The 17909-nt window shown below is 33.0% G+C and overlaps 1 protein-coding gene across 3 annotated transcripts; it reads right to left on the minus strand.

Moving 5' to 3' along the window:
• Positions 1-4804: 4804 nt before the first annotated feature.
• On the minus strand, positions 4805-8810 carry LOC139848152 (small glutamine-rich tetratricopeptide repeat-containing protein 2-like). 3 transcript variants are annotated; one of them, XM_071837889.1, is made up of 9 exons: positions 8669-8810; positions 8322-8446; positions 6548-6614; positions 6290-6389; positions 5979-6142; positions 5809-5856; positions 5600-5700; positions 5403-5469; positions 4805-5171 (listed from the first exon to the last, which is right to left on the minus strand). In XM_071837889.1, the coding sequence occupies exons 2-9, from the start codon at positions 8379-8381 to the stop codon at positions 5113-5115; spliced, it is 666 nt and encodes a 221-aa protein (XP_071693990.1). In that variant the 5' UTR covers positions 8382-8446; positions 8669-8810; the 3' UTR covers positions 4805-5112. The 3 variants fall into 3 exon arrangements, with proteins under 3 accessions (XP_071693990.1, XP_071693991.1, XP_071693989.1); XM_071837890.1 differs by having other exon boundaries at positions 4806-5171; positions 8050-8446; positions 8669-8691; XM_071837888.1 differs by lacking the exons at positions 8322-8446; positions 8669-8810 and having other exon boundaries at positions 4807-5171; positions 6548-6697.
• Positions 8811-17909: the final 9099 nt, after the last annotated feature.

Raw genomic sequence — 17909 nt, forward strand, 5'->3', positions numbered from 1 at the left:
GACAAAAGACGGAATATCTTAGATGTGATTTTGATAGGATCATTGAACAAGAGGATGGAGTGAACATCTGCATTGGAGACCAGATCTTGCATCCGCAAACCTCGTTTAGATACCTAGGCTCGATGCTCCACAAATCGGGGAGGATCGATGAAGACGTGACACACCGTATTAAAGTAGGGTGGATGAAATGGAGGGCAGCGACTGGGGTCTTATGCGACAAGAAGATCTCTCTAAAGCTGAAAGGGAAATTTTACAAGGTGGCAATTAGACCTGCTATGCTATATGGATCAGAATGTTGGCCAATGACGAAGGCACAAGAGAGAAGGATGGAGGTGGCAGAGATGAGGATGCTGAGGTGGATATGCGGTAAAACAATGCTAGATATGATCCCAAATAGCGTTTTTAGGGAGAACCTGAAAGTCAGAAGCATCATCGACAAGCTAAGAGAAGAACGACTTCGATGGTTTGGACATGTGAAGAGGCGACCCCCTACTGCACCTGTTAGGAGAATCGAGGCACTGACGGTTGACGGAGTAAGGAGAAGGGGTAGACCTACTCGTAGGTGGGATGATAGAATTAAGCTCGACTTGAAGGAACTTTTATTGACCGAGGACATGACTTCTGACAGGCTTACGTGGAGGACTAGAATTAGAATAGACGAGTAGGTTGTTGTTTGTTTTGCGTTTGTGGGTCTGTGTGTTTGTGTGTTTACCTGGACCTCTTCTTGGTTTTGTGTATGTATGTATGTGCTGGTTCGTATGAGTTTGTTTGGTTGTAGGGTATGTATGTTTGCTTGTGTTGGTTTGTTTGCATGTTTATGTTTAGGGTTTGGGTTATGGTTGCTAGCATGTGATGTAGGTATGTTTTTGGGTATGCATGTTTATGTTTGTTGGTATGCGTGCTTTTTTGTTGGCCGTCATGTCTATGGTTGTATGCTCGTATGTTCTCGTATGTATGTATGCGTATGCAGGTATGTTGGTATGTAGTGTAGCATTTCCCGTCATCCCTTGAGCTTCGCACGGCAGTCTAAGGTACGTTCCCATATATATATATATATATATATATATATATATATATATATATATATATATATTTATATTTTATGGCTCTACTAAGTGAGTCAACGGCAAGCATCGATTTATTGGCGACTTTACCGCCACTTAGAGCCTAAATTAAACCCCAGGCATGATGTAAAACCCATGAAGATTTGATCTCACCATTTTCATGGCGTCTCTTTTTTTTTTTTTTTTTTTTTTTTTTTTTTTACTTTCTGGCCGGAGGTCCCTGGAAGCAATCTCTCTATCTGACGAATATAGAGAGAAAGGAATTTCTCTACTCTTAGGAGTGTTACACTCGGGGTGGAGAAATGATCGCTCTTTATTCTAGGATAGAGGAAGGATTGTCTACGATCAACCTCCCCCATACCCCACATTGGTGGGATTGGGTATTGTTGTTGTTGTTGTTGAAGTGTTTGATCTCTGAATTTTATTTCCGGGTTGTTGGTTCCTGTGAATTACAAAATTGACGTGGGTGGTCCCTATCAGTAATAATTGTTAAAAATTTCCATTAAATTTTGTCATGTGCGATGCACGTGAGGACAGTTTCGTCATTTCTCCTTCCACCCCGCTTTTATCTTTCACTCACCTTCTTCCTTTCTTCTTTTATCTTTTTCTTCCCTTTCATTATTTTTCCTTTCTCATTATTATTATTATTTTTTTTAACGGCAAAAAAAAAATATATATTTTACATCTATATCTTTCACATTTTTCATTTCTTCCACCAGATAAATATTTTACAAAGAAACCAACAACGTCAAAAATTTTACATTTTGTAGTTGTCAAAATGTTTCATCCATTTTTTGTATGCTATCTACAATTTCAATAATTAATAGGATTTGTGTTGTGAACTTATTTTGTTGTGAAGTTAATCAATTTATCGACATCATCACAAGGTGTATGTGTATTTATATTAAAAATTTAATAAATTAAACATGTAACACATGATGCTTTACCGGAAGGCACGTAATGAAAAATTTCTGGTTAAACTAACTAAAATTGAAATAAGTATGAAACATATATAAAATGAAGTTTGGTTCTTTAAAAGTCTTTTTATCACTTCATGACGGTTCCCGATGACTGGAATAGGAAGTGATTTGAGAAATTTAAAAGTCACATGATAAAATGAATGAACTAATTCTTATATACATCATCGATAATGGAAGACGTGTTTTGCGTAGCGGTTTCAATTAACCAACTATATGCGGCCTGCTGCAAAATTAATTTCGCAGGTCAAGTTTTACAAATGGGCTATAGCTTGATTTATAAAGGTTAAATAAATTGTAACATAGTCAAACTACAATTACGGGATATCAGATATTATAAAACAGGGTTGAGAGAGTTTAATAAATTAATCGTAATTAGGTATATGGAATAAGGGTTTTTAATTGGAGAGAGTTTTTAATTGGGGTTTTTAGTAGAGGGAAAAACTTGGTCAATTGAAAACGATGAACGGGTGAAAAAGATGGATGAAAAGATAGAAATACCCTCACATGCATTGCACATGACTAAAGTTAACGTGCATTTTTAACGGCTATTACTGACAGGGACCACCCACCTCCATTTTGTAAGTCATAGGGGGCAACAACTCCGAAAATGAAGTTCGGGGACCAAACACTTCATTTCATGTAAACCGGACCAACTACACAATTTTCTTTTTATAAAATTGATGATTAATATTTGATGGATACTCACTAACCCGATTTGAATTCCAGGCAGGATTTAAAACCCATGGAAATTTAATTCTACCATTTTCATGGTGTCTCATTTTTTTTTTTTTTTTTTAAATTTTTCCTACTTATAGGCCGGAGGTCCTTTTGGAAGCAATCTCTCTATCCATAGAATATTGAGAGGGATGACTTTCTCTACTCTTAGTAGTGTTTCACTTCGGGTGGAGAAATGACTTGTCTTTTTTCTAGGATAGGGGAAGGATTGTCTACATTTCACCTCCCCCATACCTTGCATATGCGGGATTGGGTTTGTTGTTGTTGTTGTTGTTGTTGTTGTTGTTGTACTCACTAACCCTATTAGTCCATGAATATGGATATAGATGGATGATTTAAAATTAAATGGATTATATGGATACAAAAAAATGAAATACATATGGAAATGATCACATTCAATCCATTATCATCTCTACCTTTGATGGGTCAATTATGAGTAACCATATTGGTCTCACATTAGTCTTTTAAAAGAAAATTTTGGCCTTATTCATGTCCATATTTCAACTCCAAATCTAGATATAAATTGGGTCAACACTAAAAACTGGTTTGTATCGTTTTTTTAACTGGATTTCATTCGGTTTAGAACCGAAAAAATCCATTTTTATAAACGTTAAGAACCGGAAGGAATTGGTTCGGTTCTTGGGAATCAGATCCAGTTCTAACAGAACCCGGTTCTTACCAGAACATATTTCGCTTTTTCAGGTCAGTTTTTTTAATTCATTCTGGTGCGCACCTCTACATTGGTTTGGTGTGTATATATATACTTTTAGCATGGCTTACTATAGTCACGGTCACCGTTGCGGCTGGTCTTAGGTATATGGATATGAATTAGTAACTGTCATAAGCTGTTAAAAAGAATATTAATAGAGGAACACTACAACATTTTTTTTTTTTTTAAAAAGCAGACAGAGGAACACTACAACTAAGTTGGTTGTTTCCTTATTTGTAGAAAGGCCTAGATAACACTTTCTAACAAATGAATACCAAATAGATAAGATACACAAGTACAATTAAGTTTTTCCAAAATCCACAACAGTTTATTATTTATGTTAATATATATGAAGTATAAAATATAAGAGATCCAAATAGTAAGGAGGGATTAGAGACCCATTAACATAACCCATATGCAACAATTTCCAAAATTCTGAAAAAGGAAACCTAGTTTCAAGAGCATGACAGGGGTGTTTAGTTTCCACGAAACGATTACACAATTAATATTGAAAATACGAGGAAGAATTTAAGTAAGTGCCAGTACTACATTAACATATAATTCACATCAACTAAGGGTGCATTTGTTTGTCTCTTAATGAAATGGTTCAGTGCTGAATGCTGAACCATTCAGCATTCGGTGCGTTTGTTCCTGACCTCTGAATGACATATGGTGCTGAATGGTTCAGAATTCAGTGCTGAACCATTCAGAGATGAAACACTCTCTTAACCATTAAGAGCCTAAATTTTTTGTAATTTTCTCCTAAAATCCTATCCTGAACACTTAACTAACAAGTATATTGAATATTTTATTCATGTTACACTTTGATAAGGTAATTTTACTCAGTTTATATCGTTCATTCTAAATGGTTATCAAATAGCTTATTTTCATTCAGAGCAAACTTTATTCAGAGGCTTTGAATCATTTAGATTCTGAACCATTCAACGCTAAATCATACAGTTTTATCAAACGCAACCTAAGTGTTTAGTTTGCATGAGGAGAGTTGTTGTCTCGTGTTCAACCATACAACTTGTTTTCACACATACAATTTTTTTGAGGGAGCATAGGAATCTCTATTGATTATCACCTTGTCACCCTTCTTCTATATGCAGAAAACTACTTTTTAAGTGTCCGAACATAGAACAAGGTTGATGTTTATCTGCTCATTATATGGCGAAATGAGATGTGTACAATTAGCAATTTACAATTACTTATTTCCTTACTTAGAAATGAATACACACTCTTGGTGAATTCACAATTATATAGATTATAGAGAAATAAGCTCTTTTTTCAAATACTACTTCAATCTCACAAATACGTAAATAATACGGTAAAACACCATAATAACATGATACAAAAACATACCCAGATTGCTAAGCAAACATTTGCATATAAAGTCACAAACTTTAATACCATTAACAGTACCTATGAGAACTACCAGTAGAATTAATAAAAGGTCATATTTTTTAGTAGGGTCTTGAGCATCAAACAAAAGCATCTGACTAATAATTAGCATCAGCAACAAAATCATCAATTTGAGTCCCTAAAAACACAATCCTCTCTCACAGACAACAAACATCTCGAATACAAATCTCATTACTTCAATGGCAGCCGCATCTACGGGTCAATCAATGGCATTTAGGGCACCAACTGATTGAGTAGAAACTTCAGACTCAGACTCCGCTGTCAATCATGAAAGATTTGTAACCTCAAAATTAAAAACATTCAATTCATAAAAGTATACCACATAAATATTCATGTGCAATCAATAATGTTATCAACATGTTCATATAATGGCATCATGATGCCTCCTTATATAAATGAATTCTAATTTTAGATGTGAAATTTGTTTATTAATTATATCCATATGCTCACACGAGAGAATATCGTATAAATACAAGAATCAAAACTTACCAATGATGGCATGATTTCGACGATTATATTCATTAATCATATTCATAATCCGTCGGTCACTGTCACTCTACATAAGAAGTATAAGAAGTAATTCATCAGAAAAAAGCATATTGAATAATACATCACCCGAAATACATAAAAAAAAAAAAAAAAAAAAAAGTAGTTGAAGAAATCATAGGAAGTAGACAGAACATTACCGCGCGTGGATCATTAAGATCGAACCGAGGATAACTGTCAGTATTACGGGAAGAAGAGCGACTATTTCTTTCTCGTTCTTCCATGAGTTTCTGCTCAGCTGCATATAATTATGAAGAAAAAAAAGCCCGAATATATTGCATACACAAAAAGAAAACTACATAATAATTAATTAAATTAATTTAATCAAACTGAAGGATGTAATAACTAACCTGAATATTTCGTTTCATTGATTCATCATCCGGATCCAATTGCAAGGCTGCACGCATGAATACCAAGAATAATAATAATTAATATATACAACCGTTTAACAACCTTCACATAATAAGAATAATAATTCATATTTTGATGTTACAATTTTGTAATATAATAAAAACAAACCTTTCTTGAAGCCTTTATGGATAGCATCACTGTACTTCCCTTGAGCAAAGTACACAGAGCCTAATCGGCTATAAGCTTTGCGGTATGACGAGTCTAACTGAATCGCCTTTTCACAGTCACTTATTGCCTCGGTATACTGTTTGGTCTGAGTGTAAGCAGCTGCTCTGAAATATAAAAGTGCCCATTCACAAAAACATTTAGATGATGATGATGATGATGATGATGATGATGATGATGATGATGATGATGATGATGTACATTTAGACCAGTATAAAAACCTCTAATTGTTTGGGTAATAAGTAAGTAGTTACCTGTTGCAATAATAGATAGCATTATCACCACAAAGTGCAATAGCAACAGTGTAAGACTTAATTGCAAACGGGTACCCCTTGAATAGCATAGCATCGTTACCTGCATGCATGAAAACAAAGCACCTGAGTGAATGCAGTAGTAGTATACTATGATACTATTTACATTTCTACTTAACCATCTTTTTTTTAATTAATAGTAATATAATAATAATAAATAAACAATATATTAAGTGTCTTATAACTTTTTCAACCCATTACCTTTTAGCTTGAAGATATCAGCTAAATTTATAACATTCAACACTTCAACTCCATACTCTTTCATATCCTTAGAGAATGCACAAATGATATAAATGAAACAACAGTAAGTCACAACAATATAAAGTAAAAGATACATATGTACAATAGAATCCTTTCAGGACCCTCGTCATTATATATATATATATATATATATATATATATATATATATATATATATATATATAGTGGTAGGATCAAGAGGGAAGTAACCATTCGGGGGGAAGCAAAAACTTTTTTTTTTTCGTTTTTTGAAAAAACTTTGTTCACGAACATTATAGATGAGATGAAAATATGAACATTTAGTAGAGACACTTTGTGATAAATGTTTTTATTTTGGCGGGAAAACGCTCGAAGAAGTAATATATAACAATTATCGTGTTTTTCGAGCGTATTTTGAGGTTTTAGCTATTGGGGTTTAGATATTAGGGTTTAGATATTAGGGTTTATAGGGTTTAGATATTAGGGTTTAGAAATTTAGGGTTTAGGGTTTAGATTTAGGATTTAGATTGGGTTTTTAACACGAACGGTTTAGAGTTTAGGGTTTAGGGTTTAGGGTTTGGTGTTTTGGGTTTATGGAATAAACCCAAAACACCAAACCCTAAACCCTAAACCCTAAACTCTAAATCGGGCTAAATTTTACTTCACAAAACATGAAAAAAAAAACGTTCATATTCTTCACGAACAATATTATCTTGAATGTTATTTTTGTCGATCGTTTTCCCGCCTAAATAATAACATTCATCACGAAGTGTCTCTTCTAAATGTTCATATTTTCGTGTGATCTTGATGCCGGAAAAAAAAAATTCAAAAAAAACGAAAAAAAAAAAAATTTGCTTCCCCCCGCTTCCCCCCGATTGGTTACTTCCCCATTGATCCTGCCCCTATATATATATATATATATATATATATATATATATATATATATATATATATATATATATATATATATATATATATATATATATATATATATATATATAAGCATCAAGTGTGAAATATTGACACAACTCTGGAAAACTGTAATACAAGTTTTTTTCAAGATTTACATTAAATAGTTAAAGTTTAAGGTTTTGACAAAACGGAACATCTTCAAATGATAATGCGTTTAAGGGTAAATTGTCTGTTTGGATCAGAATTAAACTATAAGTAGTCATTAAATTTCAGAATACAAGACTATCTTTTACTTACAGAATTTATACAAAGCACCTTCAAGCTTCAAAACTAGTAGTATAGTATAAGACAGCAAAATAAGTTTCATTAAGACAAAAATGAACCTATTTGAGTAACTGGTTCAACATTTAAATTTTAAAAGATAAAGAATATTAAGCTCAATAGGCAAAGCGCGAAAGCTTCTTAAAGTTCAGGTTTTGACAAAAAAAAAACTATGATAAATATAACAATTTGGGAACATGTAGAAAAAAATGAACTATTGTGTGTGAAATATGATTAAGAAAAAACCTTACGAGTTTATGAAAGCCATTTAAGCCACAATTCAAGAGACATATCTACGAAAATATAGACACACAAAGTTCCTCTTAAGAACAATATAATTAATATTAATTTAATATTAGTATTAATAAGTAAAAATGTATTAATGCTTTCACTCAAAGATAAGGCAATTCAATATTGGCAAATCTAAGTTTGCTGCAAACACATATATTAATGTGATTCAGACAATATAAGTATAGTGAAATTTACACCACATAATATTTGAAGTTGATGGTTACTAGCATACCCCTAAAGCACAGTTGAACAACATGCGTCCCTGTTTCTTAGCTTCATCCGGTGTATACATCACAAATAAGCCAGCCTTTTCTAGGGCACCCAAAAACTCAGCAAAAAGTTCATCCTCACTCAAACCTGTCAATTATCAAAGATTTGTAACCTCGTATCTAAATACATTCCATTCATAAAAAGTATAACACAAGATACGCATAATGATGTTATCAACATGTTCCTAAATGGCATCATGATGCCTTACATGAATGAACTCTGTAATTTAATTTTGTAAAATTTGTTCATTAATTATATCCTTATGCTGACACGTGAGGATAACATATAGATGTAAGAATCAAAACTTACCGATGGTACGATTATCGTGTTTGTCGGTTACACCCTACATAAAAAGTAAATCATCAGCAAAAGCATATTGAATAGCCATCATAACAGAAAATATATACACAAACAAAAATTGAAAAAGAAAATAATAGGAAGGAGACAGAACATTATTACCAGAGTTTGTGATGCCTGTGAGTTTTGGAATTGACTGGATCATTAACTGGGGATGATACGTGAGATGTATCGGCTTGAAATATCTCACGGACCTGATCTGACTTAATCGCGTTATCCGGTTCTGGTTGGGAACTGAAAATCTGGACCAGCGAATCAGAATTTGGAACACTTGAAGTAGACGAGGAATCAATCTTAAAAGCCTCTGATAAGCAGTCTTTGGCAACTTCAAGACTTTCAAGATCACAATCAGAACTAGGTTCAACTGAAAAACAGATTATAAAGGAACTGTTAGCATACTAAGATTTAAGCAAAAATGTATGTCTAAGTTCTCATAAAAGCCCTAAATTCACTACATTCCTGATTTCACACTTAACATGAAATGATAGCAGCTATCAACAATCTAGCAGAAGATAAAAAAAACCTAATAACGATCATTACCTATAACTGCAAACCCTAAAAAGTAAAACTGAACTAAATTTTAACATATCAGTCAATTTAACATACATAATTGTGGTTCAACTGCAATCAACATGAATATACACCTAAACGAAACACATATATTTAAAATATTAAATACCTACGCATCTGAAAGTTATCTCTAAAATTTCATTTGTACAATCTCAAATAAAATGTATGTCTCAATTGTCATACAAAACCCCTAATTTTACTAGTTCCTTATAATGCACACTTAAAGTTAAACGATCAGCGGCTATTATCAAACTACAAGATAATATTAAACCTGCTAACAATTATTAAATATAATTTCAAACCTTACAAGGTAAAATTTGAATTAAAATTAAATAAAATATAAAAGATCAGTATTATGGATATAGATGATAGTGAGAGTGAGAGCGAGCGAACCGGAATTCAGATAATCGAGAAAAGACACGACGATGCGATGACAAAGAGCGGAATCAGCCTCCTTCAAATTCGCCAATTTTGTTCAACAAAATCAGTGCAAAATACAAACCCTAACGCGCCACTAGATCACTGTGTTTCTTTTTATTACTGGCACTTTTTTGTGGTGGTGTCCTCCATTAGTCCATTATACACCAAACAGGAGGGTGTTCATAATATCCGTATCCGAATCTGTAATCCGAAAAATCCGAAAATCCGATCCGAAAAATCGGATATCCGGATTTTCGGATATCCGAAAATCGGATATCCGATTTTTCGGATTCGGGTTTCGGATAGAACTTTTCAAAATTTCGGATATTCGGATATCCGAATATCCGAAAAAAACATTTTAATTATTATTATTATTAATTTAATATTAATAATATGTATAATTATACGGAGTAATTTATAATGGAACAGGTACCAAACTACCGAATGCTATTTTAGTATCCCCTTTAATTTATTTTATTTATATTTATTAGTAAAAATAGAGTACCAAATTAGAAAACCCTAGATCTAAATACTCCATTCATATCGGAAGTCGTTTCCATCTTCAGGCTTCATCGTAACTTCATCTCTACATCTAATCCTGTCCATCTTCTTCATATCATCTTCGTTCTTTCCCTCTCCGTCCTTCAACTACTCAAGATTTCAAGGAGATCTTCATCTCATCTTCTATTTAAATTCCGATGCCTTTTATTTGTTAAAGTGATATGAAGAACACTAAAGGGATGAGATCGGTTGATATAGCTCCAGTCAAAAGAATTGGAAGATCTGACGTTGAAGATCTTTGAAGATCGACGATGGTAGCATAGGCTTGGAACATCATCTGCTTCTACTTTGAGTCTTTGATATTCTATTTTTATTTTCTTAAAAGCTTATGTTTTTAAGTTTTATTTTGTTGACGCCTGGGTGATTGTTTACTGCCCATATGGCCTATTCTTTATAATTGTATTATTATATATACTCTGTAAATTTGTTCATACAAGATAAAATGAGATACTGACTTGCTTAAAAAATCGGATATTCGGATAATCCGATATCCGAATCCGAAATTTCGGATATCCGAAAATCGGATATCCGAAATTTCGGATTCGGATTTCGGATGGCCAAATCCACTATCCGAAATTTCGGATATCCGAAATTCGGATATCCTAAATTTCGGATATCCGGTTTTGAACACCCCTACCAAACAGTCAGGAGCGTCCTTTCGTTTTTTTCTTACATCATCCCTCTATTTTACAACTTTGAGATAATTAGCCCCTCCGTCAACCTGCCGTTAAAAAATTCCGTTAACCCTTGACATGTGCATTGCATGTGAGGGTAAAATAGACTTTTTAGCCTTCAACTTCATCTTCATAAACTTGCATCTTAAACCTTCATCTTAAAAATATCATCAATTCATATTCTTATATCATCTCATCATCATCTTGAATACTCATCTCCAGTGACAGATTTAGGTATTGTAGTTACTGGTGTCACTGGTTAAAATTTATTTTTTTTTCTTCCAGATGACTTATTTTCTAGAGACGGAGCTAGGAATTAGAGTTAAGGGGAGCTTAGTTTATTAGAACAAAAACTTCTATATTGAATTGAAACAAATTAGTAGGCTGGCATTTGATTCCTGGGCAAGTTTAATAAGCAATTATTTATTTTCGAGTTGTCTCAAATTAATAGTTAACTTTTTATGTCATTGATTAAAATAGGTAAAATATAAATGGTAAATTGGCATACAATGTAATTGAGACGAAGGGTAAAAAAAATATAATATAAAGGGTAAACTAGCATACAATGTAATTGAGACGAATTATTCATTGTCTCAAGTTGAAGGGTAAAAAAATACACAAAGTTACAATATATTGATAGAGTTTACATATTCAAATTTTAAATTCCTATTTATCATTTCCATTGATTAGAGTTTACATATTCAAATTTTAAATTCCTCTTTATCATTTCCATTGATTTTTTGAAACATTTTAACATGCATCTTTTCAGGCAATTACGGAGTATATACAGTAAGTCAATGCAAAATTCATTAAACATGATGATATATTGATATTTTAAGTCTATACATTAATTTACATATTTAGATATTTACATAATGTTGAAAGACATATTTGTAGTTGAGGGGCTAAATGGAGTATAAATTAGAAGCTGAAGGAACATAAAATGAAAATGTGATAAAAAGACAAATATATATCCTCTCCCAAAATCATCTTCCCCAACAAGTCTCCAAGTCACCTGCTTCTTTTAGGATACACGCATAAAAGCACCATTTTTATACTGAAAAATAGATCAAACAACACAAAAGATAATTAAATTTGGCGGTTTTCAGTGTTCGCCGCCTAGCGTACAGCAGGCCGCCCAGCTTCAAGCGTAAGCCCTGCAGGCAGCTTCTATGCTTAAGCCCTTTAACTCAGCGCGTGAACGGCACGCAACCACGTCAGCACGCGCCACCGACCTTCCGGATACTTCGCACAACAGAATTAATCAGCGATTGACACGTGTATCCCGAGAATTTCGGACATTCTACGCCTATAAATAGACCCCCTGGGTCACCGCATTTCACATCATTCTGATCCGAACTTCAGTCAGAGAGAAGTACACTTTCTCTCTCACACAGTTCTTTCTCACTCTAAACATACATTAGCCGCTTAGCAGCAGTACGCTATACGGATCAATTTCAGATTGATCCTCAGATTGATTGAGGCCACCCCACGGATCATCCATCCGTGTTCCGGGTCTGCAGAGATAATTTCTTGAGGGCAAACAACAATCAACATTATACGCCTCACGCTAAGCAGCTATTGTCTTGTACTGGTACCTTACAGCCGCTATACGAAAAATCGTACCAACAAATGGCGCCACCCGTTTCAAAGACCAGCAAAAACACCAAGAGCACGAAGGCACCCGAAACAACCTCATCAAAAACAACACTTGAACCAGTTGATGAAAATATCATTGAAAATATACCAGTGGATCAGTTAACTCTTGAAGAGACTTCAATTGAGGAAGAAGATCATTTGCACACTGGTACAGCAGATGATCAAGTTCATGAAACCATACCACGATTGAGAAAACCATTGATGGGAAGTTCTAGTGCAGGAATGTGGAAAGTCGGGCGAGGAACATGTGACGACCCGGAAATTTCCGAACAAATTTAAACTTAATCTTTATATGATTTCGACACGATAAGCAAAGTTTGTTAGGTTGAGTCTCAAAAAGTTTGAACTATTTATATGAATTCAGTTAACCTTTGACTATTCCTGACGATTCACGAACAACTATTTGTAAATAGATATGTGTGTGTATATACATATATATAGATATAAATAATAATTGAAAATATAATTTGAAATATTATATGTTGTTGATATTAAAATTAATTATGTAAAAATAAAATAAAAATATGATATTATGAAAATTATTATTTAAATTACATACATTTAAATAAAATATATAGAATATATATTTTGTGATTTCGAAATTATTTAGTAAACGACGGTAATGCTAAATTGTATTTCGATTGATATTAAGTAAGTTAAATTCAAACTTATGTAATTTTAAAATAAACGGTGATCCGAAAATGAGCTATATAAATTTTAGGTTTATTAAAAATATATTTAGAAGCTAATTAATAAATTTCAACACTTTTTATATTTCACCCATAAATGAGAGGGACAGTTGATGTAATTTTTTATTTAATAGTTAATGATCGAATTTTATACCATAATGACCAAAATAAATAAATAAAGTTAATTTAAAAATATAGGATTTTTCTGAACACTTTTATCCGTCACTGATTTCGCACGATACACAGTCCCGTGGAAACTGTCGGTACAAAGTTACAAAAGATATCACAAGACTTACTATGATTCACTATTTGAACAGTCAAATGAATTTAAATATGAATTTCTGTTTTGTTTGATTATCATTCTTTTTCATATATATGCATATGCATATAGGCATATACACTCCTACACATACAACCACTTTCCATCACAACCAAAGGTCACCGGAGACCACTCTCGACCATCACCTTAGACCACCACCCTACAACACCTTCGGCCACCAACACTCGCCACCACCCTATCTCTCTCTTCTACTTGTATAGATCGCATCCACTTTTGTCTCTATGTTTTGGTTCATCAAAACAGCTGCAAATCGCAGCTATCATGTTGCTGTAAACCGTGACCCAACACACCCTTGTTCTCTTGTTCGAAGAACCCAACAATCACCACCCTCTGCAACCGTCGACTACCACCATGAAATCTCATAACAACCGCCATCATCATCACTCTCTATCTACGTCCCTCTCCCTCTCTTATTTGCGATCACCAACGAACCACCATCTAATCCCATCGTGATCCATCACCACCCTAATTTTCTTTCTGTTTCTTTGATATTCGAAATCCACTCCATCTCTCTCTCTCTCTCTCTCTCTCTCTCTCTTCTCTCTCTCTCTCTCTATCTATCTTTCTTATTTTTAATCGGAGTTCGAACCAAGGAACCATCACACTCATTTCCACCACCGTAAACACCACAGTCGACCACCATCATCATCCTTTTTATTTTTTATTTTATTTTTTTTCTTTCTTTTCTGATTTCCGGTCATTCCACCACAAACAAACCGTAAACCACCACGACTGAACACCACCTAACTGCTACTGTACCTTTATGTTCGTGATTCTGTGTAACGAAGAAGAAGATGAGGTAACAGTTACAATAATATTACGATAATACTGTTACGTTAAGAATGAAGGTGATCGATAAAGAAACGATTTGATGAAGAAGAGTGATAGCGAGATCGATGATAATTTGTGATTTGATATTGTTGATTGCTGTTATGATTTCGATAATGACGATGTTGAACGATGACGATATAGTAAATGTAGAAGACGATGAATAGGGTTTAGGAGTGAACGAGTTTTTTTTTATTTTTATTTTTTCTATCGCAGCATATATTTTTTTTCCTTTTTGATCGTATAGTTATAATCCATTGTTGGGCCACCCAAATTTTTGTGAGATAAATCCATGATTAGATAGTGGGCCGTAATTGTTTTATTTGTTGGGCGAGACTAGTGACTGATGTTGGGCCGGATAAGGGAGTTGGGCCAAAAGGAACCTGGGTCAGATGATGACGACGGGTTAAATAGACGTGGGGGGTGTATTTAATCAGAAAAGCAAGGTTGGAAGGATGGTCTAGGGGTGTTGGTAGTTAACGAGAGGTCGGGGGTTCAATCCCGGGCGCGAGCATAGGAGTTTTATTTTTTAAGGCTTATCACATGGAGGTAGTTTTTCTAATATTTCTATTATCATTATCAAAGTTATGATTATTATTATTAATTCTATTAGACGTGTCATTATAACTACAAATCTTCAAAGTTATCATTGTATCAAAACTATCACTTTTACCAAAATTTAACATTTTTAGTAAAGATATTAACTTATCTTTTATTAAAATTAACATTTTATATAAATATTATCATTAATAAATTGATTAGTAATATCATTATTATTATTATTACAAATAAATATTACAAATAAATTAATATAAAGTTTTAATACATAATATGATATTTCTAAGCATCAATATAGGGTATTTATAATAAATGATATATTATATACTTTAAATTCGATATATACATAAATTTTAAGTATTTAAAATATATAAATGAATATAGTTAATAAATTATTAATAAAGAAGTATATTAATAATATAAATATAAAAACTGGTTAATTGCCATCATGTGTTTTAATATATATATATATATATATATATATATATATATATATATATATATATATATATATATATATATATATATATATATATATATATATATATATATATATATATATATATATATATATATATATATATATGAATAATATAGGTTCGTGAATCCAAGGCTGTCATAACCCGACCTTAACCATAAGGACGAAAACAATAACATATGATTTCATCGCGAGGTATTGACCTCTATATGCGACATTTTTCAAAAACTGCATTCGTTTTTACAATACAAACCATAGCTTTTATTACAAATACAAGGTTTAAACAACTTAATAATGATTATCGTTTAGCGAAAATCTTAGACTTACAAACTTTACATGTGATAATAACAATACGACCTCCAACATATTTTACATTACAAATCCTCCGATATGCAGTTTTATTTTTGACACAAATATGCATACTCAAGATCTTGCTTAAATTCAACATGTTGCAGCGGAAGCTTTTAGTTATCACCTGAGAATAAACATGCTTAAAACGTCAACATAAAGTTGGTGAGATATAGGTTTAATGCCGGCAGCGTTATAAATATAGACCACAAGATTTCATATATAAACGTTTTAATAAAAATATTCTAAGTTGTTGAGCACTTGATAACCATACTTAACATTTAATCAACGTCGCATATTCCCTTTATTATGAAATCTTACTACACCGTACCAAGTGTAGTTACCGAAACGAAGTACTGTGCAACCATTGAATACTGGTCGTCCAGTCCGGTTGGGGTTGTCAGGCCCGATAGATCTATCAACAGGATTCGCGTTTACAATACCTCATGTAAATAATAGTTACCAAGTTACAGGGAAGTATGCCAGTGGTACAACTCAACGTGGAATATATATTTTTAATCACTTGTGTCCATAACGTAAATCATAAAATGCATGTATTCTCATCCCGAAATATTTAGAGTTTAAAAGTGGGACTATATACTCACCTTTTCCTTGAAGGTATTTAACTCGACTTGGTCTTCGATAGATATCACGAACCTAACCATATATATAATATATCAACATATTTTCTTTTCAAGTAATCGTTACATATATATATATATATATATATATACACTTATAATACTTTTAATATTTTCTTAGTCCGTAGTTAGCAGTCTGTTGTTAATGGTCCATAATTAGTTGCTCAATAAAATAAATAAAGACCCCATCGTATTCGTATTGATCAGAATTAATCTTGACCCATGGTACCATGTTGTCAAATGACGTGTTGCGTACATAAAGTACCGTATTGTCAGATGACGTGTTGCGTACAATCATGAGGTCTTATGATTAATCTTCTCGTGTTGTTTACGGGTGGTCCTGGAATATATAAAATCAAATCATAAGTAAATATATATTAAATATTATGTTAATTAGCCAAGATATGATTAATCCGATTTTGTCATAATATGATATATTACAGGTTTTGAAGTGTTTTAAAAATCAAATTAGAAGGATCTATTTAGTTTGCGAACAGGTTTGAAATCATTCAAACTATGTTCTTGTTGTCAAAAATTTTATAACACAAAATAAGATAGCTATATAAATATGAATCGAATAAGATTATGAATAAGGTTACTACCTCAAGTTACTTGGATAAAGCTACTGGAAAAGATAGAAAATAATCTTGATCAAACTTTCTTATGATGATTATAGGTTGTTCATGAAGCTAGTTCTTCATGAGTATTTGCTGAGATTGTGAAGAACACTTAGAGTTCCTAAGAGTGTATTTTTGTTTGGTTAGAGAAAGATGGTTGTAAGAATGAAATGAAAAACCAAGGTGATGGTGATACTTATAGGACAGTCTGGTTGTTGAGGGAACAAGGACAAATTATTGTGTTGAATTTTTGAGTAATAATGTATGCTAGCTTACAAATAAGATTCCCTCTTATCTAGGGCAGATCTAAAGCTGATAAGGATATTGATTTGATGTGTATTTACCAATAGTAAATACGTATGGATGATGGGTATGATACGGTAAAAGAAGCTCAAAATCGGGCTTTTATTTTGGGTCCAACCGGGCCAAAAATAAAATTTTAAGACATTTTTAATAAAGCAATGTTAGCCCAAAAAAAAAAAAAATCCAAGCTGACCTGGCAGCTCGACCCCAGCCAGGGGCTCTGCCCCTTGGACCCCGCCAGGGGTTGCCACCCCTTGGACCCCGCTTATCGTGGGCGCTGCCCCCGAACCCCCGTCATAATCAAGATAAGTTCAAACAAGTGTGCACTCCACACTTCTCCAAACTTGTTCGCTATTTATCAAGATTATTTTGGTTACAAATTAATCCCATTACCCTTAAATCATATTGGTGACATAAATCACAACACATTATAGATTGTAAGTATATATGTCAAAGAACGTTACATATAGTTATCGTTTTGAAAACTTAAGTTAGTGGTCTCAAAGT

The sequence above is a fragment of the Rutidosis leptorrhynchoides genome, chromosome 5 (assembly GCF_046630445.1).
Source record: "Rutidosis leptorrhynchoides isolate AG116_Rl617_1_P2 chromosome 5, CSIRO_AGI_Rlap_v1, whole genome shotgun sequence".
Lineage (NCBI taxonomy): Eukaryota > Viridiplantae > Streptophyta > Magnoliopsida > Asterales > Asteraceae > Rutidosis > Rutidosis leptorrhynchoides.